General features: G+C 43.1%; 1 protein-coding gene and 1 pseudogene across 3 annotated transcripts; one reads left to right on the top strand and one right to left on the bottom strand.

Moving 5' to 3' along the window:
* Window positions 1–1115: 1115 nt before the first annotated feature.
* LOC109897948 (MON1 secretory trafficking family member A) lies at window positions 1116–7426 on the bottom strand. Of its 3 annotated transcripts, XM_020492635.2 has the most exons (6): window positions 7297–7426; window positions 6772–6937; window positions 3733–4131; window positions 2740–3505; window positions 2498–2645; window positions 1116–2294 (listed from the first exon to the last, which is right to left on the bottom strand). In XM_020492635.2, the coding sequence occupies exons 2-6, from the start codon at window positions 6902–6904 to the stop codon at window positions 2154–2156; spliced, it is 1587 nt and encodes a 528-aa protein (XP_020348224.1). In that variant the 5' UTR covers window positions 6905–6937; window positions 7297–7426; the 3' UTR covers window positions 1116–2153. The 3 variants fall into 3 exon arrangements, with proteins under 3 accessions (XP_020348224.1, XP_031651114.1, XP_031651144.1); XM_031795254.1 differs by having other exon boundaries at window positions 6772–7389; XM_031795284.1 differs by lacking the exons at window positions 6772–6937; window positions 7297–7426 and adding an exon at window positions 6175–6424.
* On the top strand, window positions 7414–12358 carry LOC109897961 (E3 ubiquitin-protein ligase TRAIP-like; annotated as a pseudogene).
* Window positions 12359–14905: the final 2547 nt, after the last annotated feature.

Consider the following 14905-nt stretch of genomic DNA (forward strand, 5'->3'; position numbering starts at 1 on the left):
CCACCAGGGGTGATGGTCGGATTCGCGTTTATCATCGAAGGAATGAGCATTACACCGAGGCCTGTACTCTGGAGTGGGATCAATTTGGAGGTGGAGGGTCTGTCATGATCCGCGGCAGTGTGTCACAGCATCATCGGACTGAGCTTGTCATTGCAGGCAATCTCAACACTGTGCGTTACAGGGAAGACATCCTCCTCCCTCATGTGGTACCCTTCCTGCAGGCTCATCCTGGCATGACCCTCCAGCAGACAATGCCACCAGCCATACTGCTCGTTCTATGCGTGATTTTCTACAAGACAGGAATGTCAGTGTTCTGCCATGGCCAGCGAAGAGCCCGGATCTCAATCCCATTGAGCACGTCTGGGACCTGTTGGATCGGAGGGTGAGGGCTAGGGCCATTCCCCCTAGAAATGTCCGGGAACTTTCAGGTGCCTTGGTGGAAGAGTGGGGTTACTTCTCACAGCACAAACTGGCAAATCTGGTGCAGTCCATGAGGAGGAGATGCACTGCAGTACTTAATGGAGTTGGTGGCCTCCAGATACTGACTGTTACTTTTGATTTTGACAACCCCCTTTGTTCAGGGACACATTTACTCCATTTCGGTTAGTCACATGTCTATGGAACTTGTTCAGTTTATGTCTCAGTTGTTGAATCTTATGTTCATACAAATATTTACACATGTTAAGTTTGCTGAAAATAAACGCAGTTGACAGTGAGTAAGTTTCTTTTTTTGCTGAGTTTATAATATATGAAATGATTTATACTTAATTTTGATACTTAAGTATATTTTAGATATTACATTTACTTTTAATATGTGAGTATATTTAAAACCAAATACCTTTAGACTTTTACTCAAGTAGGATTTTACTGGGTGACTTTCACTTTTGAGTCATTTTCTATTAAGGCATCTTTACTTTTACTCAAGTATGACAATCGGGTACCTTTTCCACCACTGTAAACTAATCAGCTACAATACCCTAAAACCCTAACAAGCTCCAGCCATCACACCCCATTAGCTTAGCACAAGTCTGAAGGCAATTAGGTAAGGCATGAAGACCTTTGATGACTGCCAAGGTGAATGTGAAAATTACAGTATTTTTCTTAATCAAATGTGATGGACCCATAAAACACTTATAATTTGTGAGATAACAAAAATCATATTAATACAGACACCTCAGAGATTCCCATCTTAAAATAAAGATACTTTTCCAATTACATCATCTTTGACTGTGAAAATCCATGATCAAAACATTAATCCAAGCAAAAAATGAAGACACAAATAATCATTAAAAAAAAAATAATTCAAAACAATCTTTTGAAAAAACTAAACAGTAATCATGGTAGAATTTTCACATTACTCTTGCAGTATGCAGACAAACAAAATAATGAAATGAATAAGTATATTTTTAAGTATGCGCATATGTGCCTAAGTAGAGCGCATGGGGCTAACTGCATTACAGTCATTAAGTGAGATTAATATTTTTTGGGTTTCATCAATTATCGGGCTAACTATAAGGGACTATTGACAATATTGACTCTATTGTGTCACAGGAATGTGCTTTCCCCAGAAAGTTAACCGTTGCCCTTGACATGCATCCCCTAACCAAGCAAGAGCATCTTGGTAAACATAAAACAGCCCCTCAGGCACATACTAGAGTTAGATAAAAACAAATGTAGTTCCTTTTCAAGATGGTCAGTCTCTATTTGTTATATTTGTAGGTTACTGCTAAAACAACACACAGCATTCCTCATGTCCAGGTAGTGATTCCATAAAGTGAGTTTAAAATAATAATCTTATAGCAACAGGGACAGCATCACAGATGTTATTGTTATTAATTGAAATGTCTGCTGCGTAACTCTCAATTCCCATAGGGCAATCACCTTAGTTGAAGCAAACAATTAAAATAAAAAAATTATGTTTGATAAAACATAGCTGTACTCTCATTGTGATGACCTCATTGGACCCCCTGATGACCATAGACTGAAGGGTCTGCAAAGAGCAAACACAGACTGCATATATGCACAACAGTGATGCATGATGGTTTGTTGGCATTATATCCATGGCCTCCAATGGTGACCATCAGACTTCAACGTCATGAGGAGAGTTTAGAGGGCCAGGGCTTCTTGGAACTGTAGCTAGTTCAGATGGGGGCTCAGTATGTCAGGGGACTAAGGATGAAGAGGCGGTCCTCCTCCCTCCTGATCCACTTCAGCAGCTTATTAACAGCAGCCACGGCCATGGCCTTGGTCCCAAGAGGACTGAAACAGAGGTAGAGCTCAAAGCCACTGGTCACCTAAAGGAGAGGTAGGGTAGAGGAAGAGGATTTAGAGGGGAGATTAATAACAATGGTACTACAGATACCCCCTGAAGAGATCCTTATGAACCAATATCTTTATTATGCACTGCAAGACTGAATTGTAACATCTACAAGATGGTATCAATAAGATGAGATGAATAACAATGCAAATCTATAGATTGGTATAACACTATGCTTACCCAGGCAAGCAAGTTCTCAGTCTCTCCACAGCGGTAGATGGAGCGCAGGGGACGTGTCGGTTGGTGCAAGCGGCTGTGGAGGTACTGGTACAATCCCATCAGCCTCTCCTGGTCCTCTAAAGATTGGTATGGCAAGGGCAGCTCAGGGCTGATGGAGAACACAGAAACAGAATGGTTAAATTGGTGGTAAGTCAGGATAGGAGATCATGTGTGCCATCATGTGTCTGATGATCCATACTCACCTAGTGTAGAGCCCTGAGCTCTTGGACTTGTACAGAAAGTGCCTGAGCTCTGGGATGTTGACTTGGGTGACAGAGTAGCTGGGGCACTTCAGTGCCTCCTTCAGGGACTGGTAGGCAGTGCGTCGGCTCAGCCGCTCCAGGAAGCGGCGCTTGCAATCAGACAGGTTAAAGAAGTCTTCCCGGTCGGTGGACACCAGGATGAGGCAGAGGTCAGAGGCAGGCTCCAGGTAGGAGATGTGGGCATGGAAGAAGCCAGCAGTGTTGAATTTAGGGAGGCAGATGGGTGTCCAACCTTCGCCCTCGCGGAAAGATGACGAGGAGCCCACCAGATTGAAGAGCAGGTGCAGGTCCATGTGGTGCAGGTACTGGTCCTTCTTGCGCACCAGGGTGACCAGACGGTCCCCAGCCAAGAGGATGGAGAAGACCAAGCTCTTGGCCTTGGCGGCCTGAAGGCTGGAGGAGACCAGGTCGCGGGTGGAGCTGGCCAGGGGGAGGCAGGTGACAGCACTGAGGAGCAGGCCCGGGTCGCGGTCCAGCAGACGCAGCAGGTTGTCAGTGAGGTGCTCGGAGCCTGCCAGTAGGCGGCGCAGGTCGTAGTTCTGCTTATGCTGGAAGATGTGGTTGAGCTGGGTGAGGGTGAGCAGGCTGACAATCTGGTAGTAGATGTATTGCAACTCACGCGTCAGCTCTCTGTCTGACTGACAGGTCCGGGAAACACCCACCAGGACCAGAGGAGTTTTGCGAAGGAACACCACTTTGTAACCGTCTTGAACAGAAGATTTGAATGAGAGGGCAATGAAACATCTACAGTACTAGTAGATAGGTGCAGCCTTTCTTGCAATATGGCATGTCTTACTGACAGAACTACCGACTGAGCTTTCAATTATGTAGCCTACTTCATAGTTGTTCACCATGTTTCATTGACAACAATCTGCAAGGCTACTCTAACTAATTTGCCCCTCCACAGAGATACTCCCTACATCTTCTACATACCTGCGTGAATGGAGCGGATGATATTCTTATCTGCCTCCACGACAGAGACCAGTGCCATCATGACCCCCATGGTGCTGGAGAGGGCTTCCTCTGTGCCGTAGCGGGTGTAGATGGGCTTGCCTGCCTCGCTCAGTACAAACACATGCTTCCTGTGGCTACGCCAGACCTCACTGCACACATCCTCTTCCTTACTCCTGTTCTCTGGGCGCTCCTCCTCTACCTCCGGCTGCTGTTCCTCCTGGGTCTCCTGCTCAGCCCCCAGACATAGAGCCTCCTCCTCTGCTGACTCTCCAAGCACAGTCTCTCCTTCAGGTTCTGGCTCAGTAGTTGGCTCACTGTCAGCAGTCAGGTCCTCAAAGGACTGTGCATGAACAAACATGGCACTCTCCTGGCCAGCACCTGTGGAGATGAGATCATGTTTTTAATACAGTGATTCTGTACATAAACCCATCCTCATCTGAATACAGGGGGGAAATGTATGGCTTAACTGACTGTCCTGACAGCAAACACTGGGTAAAATATTGGTATTTTATAATATCAATTGATGAAACAGTGACATCTAGCAGGCAAAACTATTAAATGAGTACAAGCGTAATAAAGTAAAAGTGATATCAGTTTATGGATGTTCTTGGAAGGACAGAGAACTGAACTGCTTCAACTGTGCTTTGACTACAATACTAACAGCCATTCCAGACAGAGGTCATAAGTGGTGTGCATTATGATAGCCTCCAGGAGAACAGCACTTTGATGTGAGTGCCTAAGGGGAATGGGATAAATCTTTCATTGAATGATGTACGAATGTTTCCAGGACAGCAAGTCATATCCTATTTAGATAATAATCTAATCTAGATGACACTTCCATCTGCAGTAAGAGTTCCCAAGCCTTTCCCAGGTCAGACTAGGATTTAAATTCTCCCCTGGAAATATATAAAAACAGCATGCGAGAGAATCTGAGGGGGGCCGAAATTGTGTACAAAAATATATATTTTCAGCTTTGCTTTTCCCTGGGTGCTCTTAGTCTGTTATTTTAGCTAATAATTTATATTTTTGTGTAAAAAACATTTCAGCTTTTGGTTTTAAACATGGATTAGTCTCTACAGTCCTCTTGTCATCTGCTTTTACTGTTTGAACTCCCATGACTGTTATCTACAGATTGTCTGTCTCGTGCTCTTTTTATTGTTTTTATACATTTCCCAGTAAAGTGTATTGGGTTGCATCCGTGTCTGAAATGTGCTATATAAATAAAGTTGGATTTGAAAAAAGAATGTACCCCTGTTAAATGCCCACATCAGTAGAAATAAATGTTTTCGTACTGAAAGACAATAGCCAGTACCCAAGATGTTTCACAACAATTTAAAGTCGATAAATCATGGTTTTAGTCAAAGTATGACATACTCGGGCTTGAAGTGACAAATCCAAACTGCCTACTTCTTGCAAATCTGTGTGAATGTTTTTTCCTATGATATGACATACAAAGTCTATTCAGCCTACTTTCATTTCAGGGCTGGGTTTTATTTTAAGGTTACCACCTACTAGCATGGCATTGTTAATTAAATAGAAACAGCAGCTGCAAAGTTATTCCTCTTAATGACTGAGATGAGCCAAACAGGCTTGTGTTCACTTGGCCGCGGAACAAATAAACAAACAAATATGGAACAAATAAAAATAAGGGCTGCAAACTTGCACATCCACTTTTTTTATCCATCGTTCAATAGTTACCGGAGCTTCATCATATTTTTTCAAACTATTTCTATGGCGGATTTGCAGGCGCAATTTATGGAAGATACCAACATTTTGGAGATAACAATACATGGCGAAGTCAAAGATGTTTCCATCTGTGGCAACGTTTTCCCAAAATCAATGCTCATCACAAATCCAGCTCCAGAACCAGCCATAGAGCCAAATGGCAAAAATGTTGAATACGGTGTAGTAAAAACAGACAACATTAGCTAGCTAGATAAGGTTAACATGCTCGCTAACTACACTGACAGCTGTCAGTGCCCCATTTGTTAACGTTTACCAAATCAACGTGGAAATTTCCACACCCAATTCATGAATACGAATAAGCAGCCTTTGTTATTTTTCAGAGGTGGAACCTCAACGTGCATTTCATCTCTAGGACAGGAAATTACGTCGATACCAAGAGGCAGGTCTTTGAAATGTTCCTTTACAGGGCCCGAGACTTAATAGATTAATTGGCCACGCACTGCCAAAGTATTTTTTAAACTCATTGTGGTCCTATTTTCTCAGTAATGCTGGTGTTATTAATCAACAGAGAAAGCAGCATGAATCACTCCTGAAGAATAGAGTACTGTATTTCCTTCCCAAAAACAAATCTGTATCATGACCTTCAGAAAAGGCAAATAAATAAACGTACCATATCAATCATAATCCAACATACTCTCAGTCTGAAACAGAACAAATAAGACAAGCAAAACCTACCACTTATTTCAAAGACCACTTATTCTAAATCCAGGAAGCATGATATGTGGATGAGAAAGGATACATGTGAGCTCTTGTGCAGCGACATTCCTTCTCCCTCTTATCCAGCCAACACACACTGAAGGTCTGTTCACAGAGGTTGCATGGTTCAAAATGTGTCAAAGCGGTTTCTTGGAAAACGTCACATGATGAAATTGAGTTAATGGTAGATTCAACAGTTATTTCATGCTGCCGTCGTGTTCGTGAAATTGTGGCACAGCAAGAGCTGCTAGTGCAAACAATAGAACATGTGGCATGTAAAGTATTTATTTGAAACTATTTCCAATTAAGTAAAATAATAATAATAATTAGGTCCATAGTTGGCCAAGTGCAATATTATAAGCAGCCCATTTTATCCTCTGTTCAAGTGGACACATATTTCAATAAGATAAATATTAATTTTCTGTCACCATAAAGTGGCATTGTTCAGAACTATGTCTGGATGTTTAATTCAGACAGGGGAGCTAGTCTGTAGTAACATGACATCTACAGTAAGTAAGCTACAGGTGGATATCGGTCACTGGAAAGTGATGCCATTATTAGAGTAGCCATGCCCACCTGGTTCTGTGCCCACCACCAGGCCTGGAGTGGGGCTTTCAGACCTCTCGTTGCGGAGACGGTCCACTGGTGCCAGGGTGCCATTCTGCTGGACCTCCCACGGTATACCCTTGTTGTGGACATATACAGCCATCACTGCTGCATAAGTTACTACAGGGACAACCACCTGTAACACGGGATAGTAGATACCAAGTCTGTCAACACCTGAAACAGTGCGTTTCAGTATTCGCATCGGCCTAGTCTCGTGTTGTTGTACACATTGACTCCAAGTTGAGTACACTGACTGTGTTTTTCTGTGACTATGTATACATGTCATGTTAAAGATGAGAGGGAAAGACGATTGGTACAACATTCGACAACTTGAGCGGATCTTCAAGCTGTTCTTGCTGAGACAACACTTAGCTATCTAGCTAGCTAACGTTAGTTTGTTAGCATAGCTAGCTAGTTCTGCAGGTAAATAGGATAGTTTGCTAGCTAGCGATTGCATTTTCCTGTGTACACAAATTATTTTCAAATCATAGCTACCTTTAATTTCTTCGAGAAGAATTTAAATGCATGTTAAATGTTGTAACGTTATCGTAAACGGTTGTTTGACTCTTTGTGTGTTGAATAATACCACCTCTAGCGGGCGCGTAGCTCCTGACGGAAGTACAGTGCCTTTATTATTGAATTATGGGGAATGAAGTAATTTCTCACCATTTTGAGTGCATTGGGTACGTTCCCGAATGCGTCTATTTTCACTTTACGAGGGTTTGCATGATGCTGCGTAGATTCGTTCATATTTTGTACATTTACCATTTTCAGTGTGCCTAACTCGCTAGTTTTGTGGTGGTTAACAATATTTCAATTTAGAAAGTATGGGATGGTCTAGCTCTGACTAATTAATTTCACGGCATAGCTCAGACAAAGAAACCAACAACAAAAAAAGATATCCAAACGTGCCCTTTTGATGACTACATACACACCAGGGGCATATACTTTTACTTTTACTTAAACCTGCTAGGTAAAATCGCAGTTGAAGTAAAAAAAAAAAAAACACATAAATCAAATACTTTACCTGGTTGCTGTTTTTTTTTGTCTGCCTGTTTTTCCCACATGGGGTTTTCCCTGTGTTTTCAGAGGTACTAGGTCATTTATCCCTCACTGGGTTCCTATTCCTCCAAGCGGGTCACAACATAGCTCTCCCAGGGCGTCGGAACACTGCTCCGTGGCCTTGTTGGCTTGACTGAGCTTATGGCTTCCCTTTGTGACAGGTGTGATGGTGGCATCCCCCTGGGGATATACATACCTCGTGTATGCACTGCCTGGGTTTGGGCCATACCGGATACCTGTTTTGTGTGGTTTTCTTAGCACACCTACGCCTGGCGCGATTGGAAGCCATGCGCAAGAGGGTCGGCCAGGCTGGGGTTCAGGCTGAGGATGCGCTCCCTCCCTCAGGAGTGGTGCGGCAGCGAGTTGTTAGTCCCTCTACTGGACCCAGTACCCCTCCAAGGAAGCGTGGCCAGAGCCACCGCAGGCAGAGCCCATCTGCTGCCAGTCCTGGACGGGGGCATGAGTTGGACTGCTGGGACCACCTTGAACAGAGGGCGCATGCCCTGTGTCAGGAGGTTGATAGCTTCGATGGCAACGACAGCTGTTCCCTGTTGGCCAGTGATAGGCTGTTCCTGGGGGACGATGCTGGCACTCTTCACCATGTAAGAGGGGCTGACAGGCCATCAGAGGCCGCCAGCTGGGCTTCAGCGGCTCGAGAGGCTATGAGAGGCCTACTCACTTGGGTAGTCACTGCACTGGTCATCAACTGGTGGACAGTGAGGACTCTCCATCTGTCCTGATCTCTGCTGAGTATCCCTCTGCCATATCCCTCAACGGGTTCCTATTCCTCCAAGCAGGTCACAACATAAGCTCTTCCAGGGCTTCGGACCCCTGCTTCGTGGACTTGTTGGGTTGGCTGAGATTCTAACTTCCCTTTGACAGGTGTGATGATGTCAACAGTCACCACCATAGGGACGTGCCTGAGGGACCCATGCGCTTGGGGCGCCAGAGGAGAGGCGGGCCCCGGTAGGTCCCCTGACACACCCTTCCTTGGCCTTGGCCAATTATCCCGGTCTCAAAGGGCAAAGTGGGTGAACAGGCAGAAGAAAGACCTGGACATTGTGAGGAAGGATATTGAAGAGAAAGAGATGCTCAGCTCACAGGGTAGGATGGCAAGTTGTCAAACACAAAGCCAAATGTGTCTACCTGACATGTCTCAGATTTTTTTTTACCTGTCCGAAAAGGATGAAATACCTGGAGAACCAGCAATGTGAGACCCAGGCTGCCAAGGAGGAGGCCCGATGACTTCGGACCAAAATGAAAACACATGAGAGGTAGCCCGCGGCACACTCACACAATAATAATTAGCACACTATCGTGCCAACATTAACCATACTTTGCTGGCTTGTATATCTTGTGTGTGTGTGTATGTGCTTCCCAGTCTGGATGTGGTGTTGCAGGGTCAGAGAACTGAGGAGTCCATGATCTCTGACATGGGTGTTGGCCAGGCTGCATGTGGAGCAGCTTTCCATCTACTGCATTTCTCTCAAGAAGTAAGGAACATCAAACTCATAGCTGCTGTGTGTTACTGTTGCACTATACATTGTCAGGGGCATCAGTGTTGTGTAAGTATATTTATTAAGTAATCCTATTATCCTTGGCAGAGAGTATGACAAGCTAAAAGGGAGCCTCAGATCTTCAAACTAAATGTGTGAAAAGCTCAAAAGGGAGGTGTTTGCTTCAAACATCAAGGTAATGCATGTAAACAAAACGCATGAATTGAAATTTTTCTGGGATAATGTCGGTTGTGTCTCTACTTCCGACTGACCGTCTCTCATATCTCTGTAGTTGCATAAAGCCACAATGGAGTTGAACATGACCAAGGATGACATGAAGGCTGTCCAAAATGACTTGACCAACGCAGACAGAGATTACCGTAAGATGCCCCTCTACTTGAAATTATAAGCACTATATAATTTGCAAAGCTTTGTTTCATTTGTATAATAAAAATACAAATTTGGTTTACTACTCACTACTTTGACTTTTTAATATTATGTTAGTCTGAAGAAAAAAAGTTGTGATTGTTCAAAAGACCCTGAGCACACTAACCCACACTAACGAAGCTTTGAGCCGACTAGTCTTTGAGAGGTTTGTCACTTCACCAATCGATTCTCTACACAACTCGTTACTTAGTATACAGTGCATTCGGAAAGTATTCAGACCGCTTGACTTTTTACAAAAAAAAGATGTTAAAGCTTATGAAATAAAACATTTAGACAAATTATACCCCATAACGACAAAGCGAAAACTTTTATTATTTTTATTATTGCAAATTTATAATCCCCCCCAAAAAACAGAAATAACTTATTTACATAAATGTTCAGACTGTTTTACTTGAAATTGAGTGCAGGTGCATCCCGTTTCCATTGATCATCCTTGAGACGTTTCTACAACTTGATTGGAGCACCTGTGGTAAATCCAATTGATTGGACATGATTTGGAAAGGCACACACCTGTCTATATAAGGTCTCACAGTTGACAGTGCATGTCAGAGCAAAAACCAAGCCAGGTTCAAGGAATTGTCCGTAGAGCTCAGAGACAGAATTGTGTCGGTGTAACAGTATTGCTTCCGTCCATCTCCTCGCCCCTACCTGGGCTCGAACCAGGGACCCTCTGCACACATCGACAACAGCTACCCTCCAAGCATCATTACCCATCGCTCCACAAAAGCTGTTCCCCTTGCAGAGCAAGGGGAACAACTACTTCAAGGTCTCAGAGCAAGTGACATCACCAATTGAAACGCTATTAGCGCTCACCACTGCTAACTAGCTAGCCATTTCACATCGGTTGCATCAGCACAGATCTGAGGAAGGGTACCAAAACATTTTTGCACCATTGAAGGTCCCCAAGAACAGTGGCCTCCATCATTCTTGAACAGAAGAAGTTTGGAACCACCAATACTCTTCCTAGAGCTGAAACATGGTGGCAGCAAAATGCTGTGGGGATGTTTTTCAGTGGCACTGGGAGACTAGTCAGGATTGAGGGAAAGATAAACGGAGAAAAGTACAGAGATCGTTGATGAAAACCTGCTCAGGACCTCAGAGTGGGGTGAAGGTTAACCCTCCAACAGGATAACGACCCTAAGCACACAGCCAAGACAACGCAGGAGTGGCTTCGGGACAAGTCTCTGAGTGGCCCAGCCAGAGCCCAGACTTGAACCTGATCGAACATCTCTGGAGACCTGTAAATAGCTGTGCAGCGACTCTCCCCATCCAAGCTGACAGCGCTTGAGAGGAGCTTCGGAGAAGAATGGGAGGAACTCCCCAAATACAGGTGTGCCAAGCTTGTAGTGTAATACCCAAGAAGACTCGAGGCTGTAATCGCTGCCAAAGATTCTTCAACAAAGTACTGAGTAAAGGGTCTTAATACTTATGTAAATGTAATATTTTAGTTTTCCTAACCCTGTTTTTGCTTTGTCGTTATGGGTTATTGTGTGTAGATTATTGAAGGAAAAAAACAATTTAATACATGTTACAGCCTTCTAAAATAACAAAATGTGGAAAAAGTAAAGGGGTCTGAATACTTTCCGAATGCACTGTAAAGATACCTTCTAGGTAGATCTGGTGTCAGTCACTGATGGGTTATTTCCCCCTTGTCTTTCAGCCCTGCCCCAGTGGAGCTGAAACCGCCCCATCTCCACCAGCCTCCCAACAGTGAGGACATTGCCCTCAACATGACCTTTGACATCATCACCCCTGACCCGATGTATAAAAGGTTGTCACAGGTCCCATCCAAGAAGATGCATCTGGACCCAGCCGTGTGAGTCTCCCTCTAGAGTGTGTCATTGACGAGGAACATATGCTTCTGACACTTGTTTTTTTAATGAACAGTTATGAAGTATTGATCATAATTATCTTGTTTGTTTTGTTTCTCAGGTTGTCGTCCTCACTGACCAAACACCAAGACAAAGCCTCGTTTGGAAGTTAGGTATTTTACCACTTCCAAGGGTTCACTTAACACATGAACAGACTTTTCTCTGGTTAGGATAATTTACTAATGTAATGTTACATTTTAGAGCAAGATGTGTTGTACATTAGTGTGCATGGCATGCCATAAGCATAAGCATGCCATAACCTTCTCAGGCCAGAGAGGAGGTGCCCATGGATACCTCCTTCCATAACACCAACCTGTTCAGGAAGAGAACATTCGGCAGCATGCTGGACCCCAAGAGGATTAAACTGGGAGCTGTAGGTTTAACCTGACTCCCTGTCTTGTTCTTGCCAACGATATGACAATGTCGTGGTTACGGTGGACCTGGGGGAAGAACCAAATTCTTCCAGCCTGTATCCTTTTCTCAAACCATACAATTCAGGTGTACTGACAGGTATTTTTATTGATATGGGTATTGAAGTAAATATTGTGACTGTGTATTTTATCCTCTGATGTCTATTGACACATGTCGTTATACATTTGCTGTAACTAATCTCATAGGAAACCATAGTGGAGGAACATGTGAATGCCATTTGTTATGGAATACCACTTTCCTTTATTCACCCCCCCCCCCCCCCCCCCCCACACCAGTCTCTTTTGTCAGAGATTTGCCCGCTCATGAAGGCCAAGAGGGGAAAAAAAGGTTCCCGACCAGCTCCTCCCAAGAGCTCCACCTGCCCTACGCTTAACAGTTTTCTGGAGTGACCTGTGACCTTTCTCTATAATGATGCATGTGTGTAACATGATGCATGTGTGTAAGTTGCACCTCTGACACTAGTGACCAGCCCATCTGGGGCAATATAGAGGAGCAACCTGAATAGGTTTACCAGTCAGGTAAAAAAATTACTTGGACCTCTTACTTGAGGGCCTGCTCCAAGCTTTGGGCATAGCTGCTAGTTTGATGAGAATTTGGTTTGGTGTATCGAGACTTCATTTGGCCCATTTTGTGTTGAGACATTTAATTTTTTTCTGGTTTCTGGTCAATTTTGAGTGTAAGGAAGGGTGATCTGCTGACTGAAACATATCATTACTAGCATCTGTGAAATGTCAGCCATTTGACTATCCATCTTTCACACTTGAACATTTCTTGTTTTACTTACTGTCTGAATATTGTAATACAGCATTGTATTGAATATTTAGAAGTTGTTTCCCACTTGGAGCGGCAGGAAGCCTAGTGGTTAGAGCATTGGGCCAGTAACTTAAAGGTTGCTAGAGCGAATCCCCGAGCTGACAAGGAAAACATCTGTTGTTCTGCCCCTGAACAAGGCAGTTAACCCACTGTTACTATGTCGTTATTTTAAATAGGAATTTGTTCTTAACGGACCTGCCTTGTTAAATACATTTTAAAAATCCCCAGAATAGCATCCTCTTGTTTCAAATGCAATTTCTTTTAGATCCATATGTTTACTTGTGATTATTGCATAAGATCTCTTGTCAAAAAATAAACTATTGTTTTTTCATAAACTGTTGCGTGTGGTGTTAAACTGTTTCTCCATTCTAAACAGACCTGGATAGGGTTTTCTGCAAGATGCGTCTCACTATGATACTGTAGTGGAGACATCGCCACAGGGCACGTAATGTGCCACACTCTAGTCTCCACACTACAGAATGGTTAGCTTACCCAGTAAGTAGTTCTGTTTTACTGTACAGTTTCAATAAATCTCCCACAGGGGGCAATGGTAGCCTCACTCAATGGAAGAAAGCTACAGCTATAGAAGTACAACACTGAGGTGGAATTGTGGGGTACTGTATGTACTATTGGGTTTTATCAAATGGAGTTGTCATTATTCATATTATTCATATTTTAGTGTATAACTGTATTTGAAAATATAAAATGGCTATCATTTACAATTTTTTTTCAATCACCTTTTTCCCTTAGCCTGAGCATAACCCCGGCAAAGTAAAACATTATCTTACTGCAAACTGACATCGCCACTGCATGGCATTCGAACTCACAAAATAGAAACTCCGTACCCCTCAGCACAGAGTGAATGCTGCATGCGTTCTGTGATCTAGAAATGTGACCTTAACTGTGCTATCGTGGTTTTGTGGACCATTATGGTGCCACAAATAGGTTTACATAAAATCACTAATTTAAATGAAGGGAAACTTGTAACATTTTGATACCACAAACCTGTGATTTTATGGCACAATATTGACAAACAAAAGTAGGCATTGGAAATACACATTTATATTCCCAGTGAAATCTAGTGTTACCATAAGTGTTCTCACTATCACAACCCCAGCAGCACTGTAAAGATATTTGGAACAATCTAGGGAACTGCCATACATTGTGTAGTGTCTACCATAAGTTGTTCTAACAACGCAATTGTCACAGGTGCCTTACAAAACACAATATCCTGTTCAGAATCACTGGTTTCTTGTTTAGTGAGACTGCAGCAGCATATACAAGTCATTACCGCTAAAACAATTAACACCGAACCAAAGCATTTACTGTAGATGTTATATTAAAATGGTCCCTTACATGAGGTTTGATCTGGTAGTATTGACGTCAGTAATCAAAATTCCCTACAATTGTTTCTCTCTTTAAAAGTATGTCCTCCATGAACCCTACACGTATTCCAGGATTTAGTAGTGTATAGAAAAGCTAGTTCCTTCCGGTGAAATCAGTAAAAAAGAACGAGTCAAAGTCATAACACTCATACACACAATACTATGGAAGCATTCATATAATGTACACACAACCCATGTAGTGCTGATAAATCAAGCAAACAAAGCTTCATTGTTTTCAAAATATCCCACTTTGGATCATCCAGTCGGGAAAAGGTTTATCATTTGATCAACGACTGACCCAAATAATTGTCCTGAGGAGAAAAATCAAAGAAGACTATTTCATTGCCATGGTCAATTTGAGATATCCTACTGTAAAAGGAGACACTGTGTCCAGAAGTCTGGCAAAGCTGTCTACAATGTTCATTGTGTTCTGTTCAGGAATCAGGATGATCCAGGAGGATGATCCAATGTATCAACTGTTCCGTTTACAGTCAGGTCACAGCACTTGTTGCGAGTCAGTCAGTGTTTATTTAGAATGACAAAGTTAGCGTCTCCATTTCATTTCCATCCCAACCATGTGACAGTGTAGCCTTCACCA

Source organism: Oncorhynchus kisutch, linkage group LG1 (assembly GCF_002021735.2).
Source record: "Oncorhynchus kisutch isolate 150728-3 linkage group LG1, Okis_V2, whole genome shotgun sequence".
Classification (NCBI taxonomy): Eukaryota; Metazoa; Chordata; class Actinopteri; order Salmoniformes; family Salmonidae; genus Oncorhynchus; species Oncorhynchus kisutch.

Excerpts from the sequence above, each read along its gene's own strand:
- LOC109897948 (XM_031795254.1), bottom strand. The coding sequence starts at position 7,123 with ATGTTGTACCAATCGTCTTTCCCTCTCATCTTTAACATGACATGTATA. Across the intron at positions 2,646-2,739 it reads AGCTCAGGGCTCTACACTAG|CCCTGAGCTGCCCTTGCCAT; the intron begins GTGAGTATGGAT and ends GTTCTCCATCAG. Across the intron at positions 2,295-2,497 it reads CTGAGAACTTGCTTGCCTGG|GTGACCAGTGGCTTTGAGCT; the intron begins GTAAGCATAGTG and ends CCTCTCCTTTAG.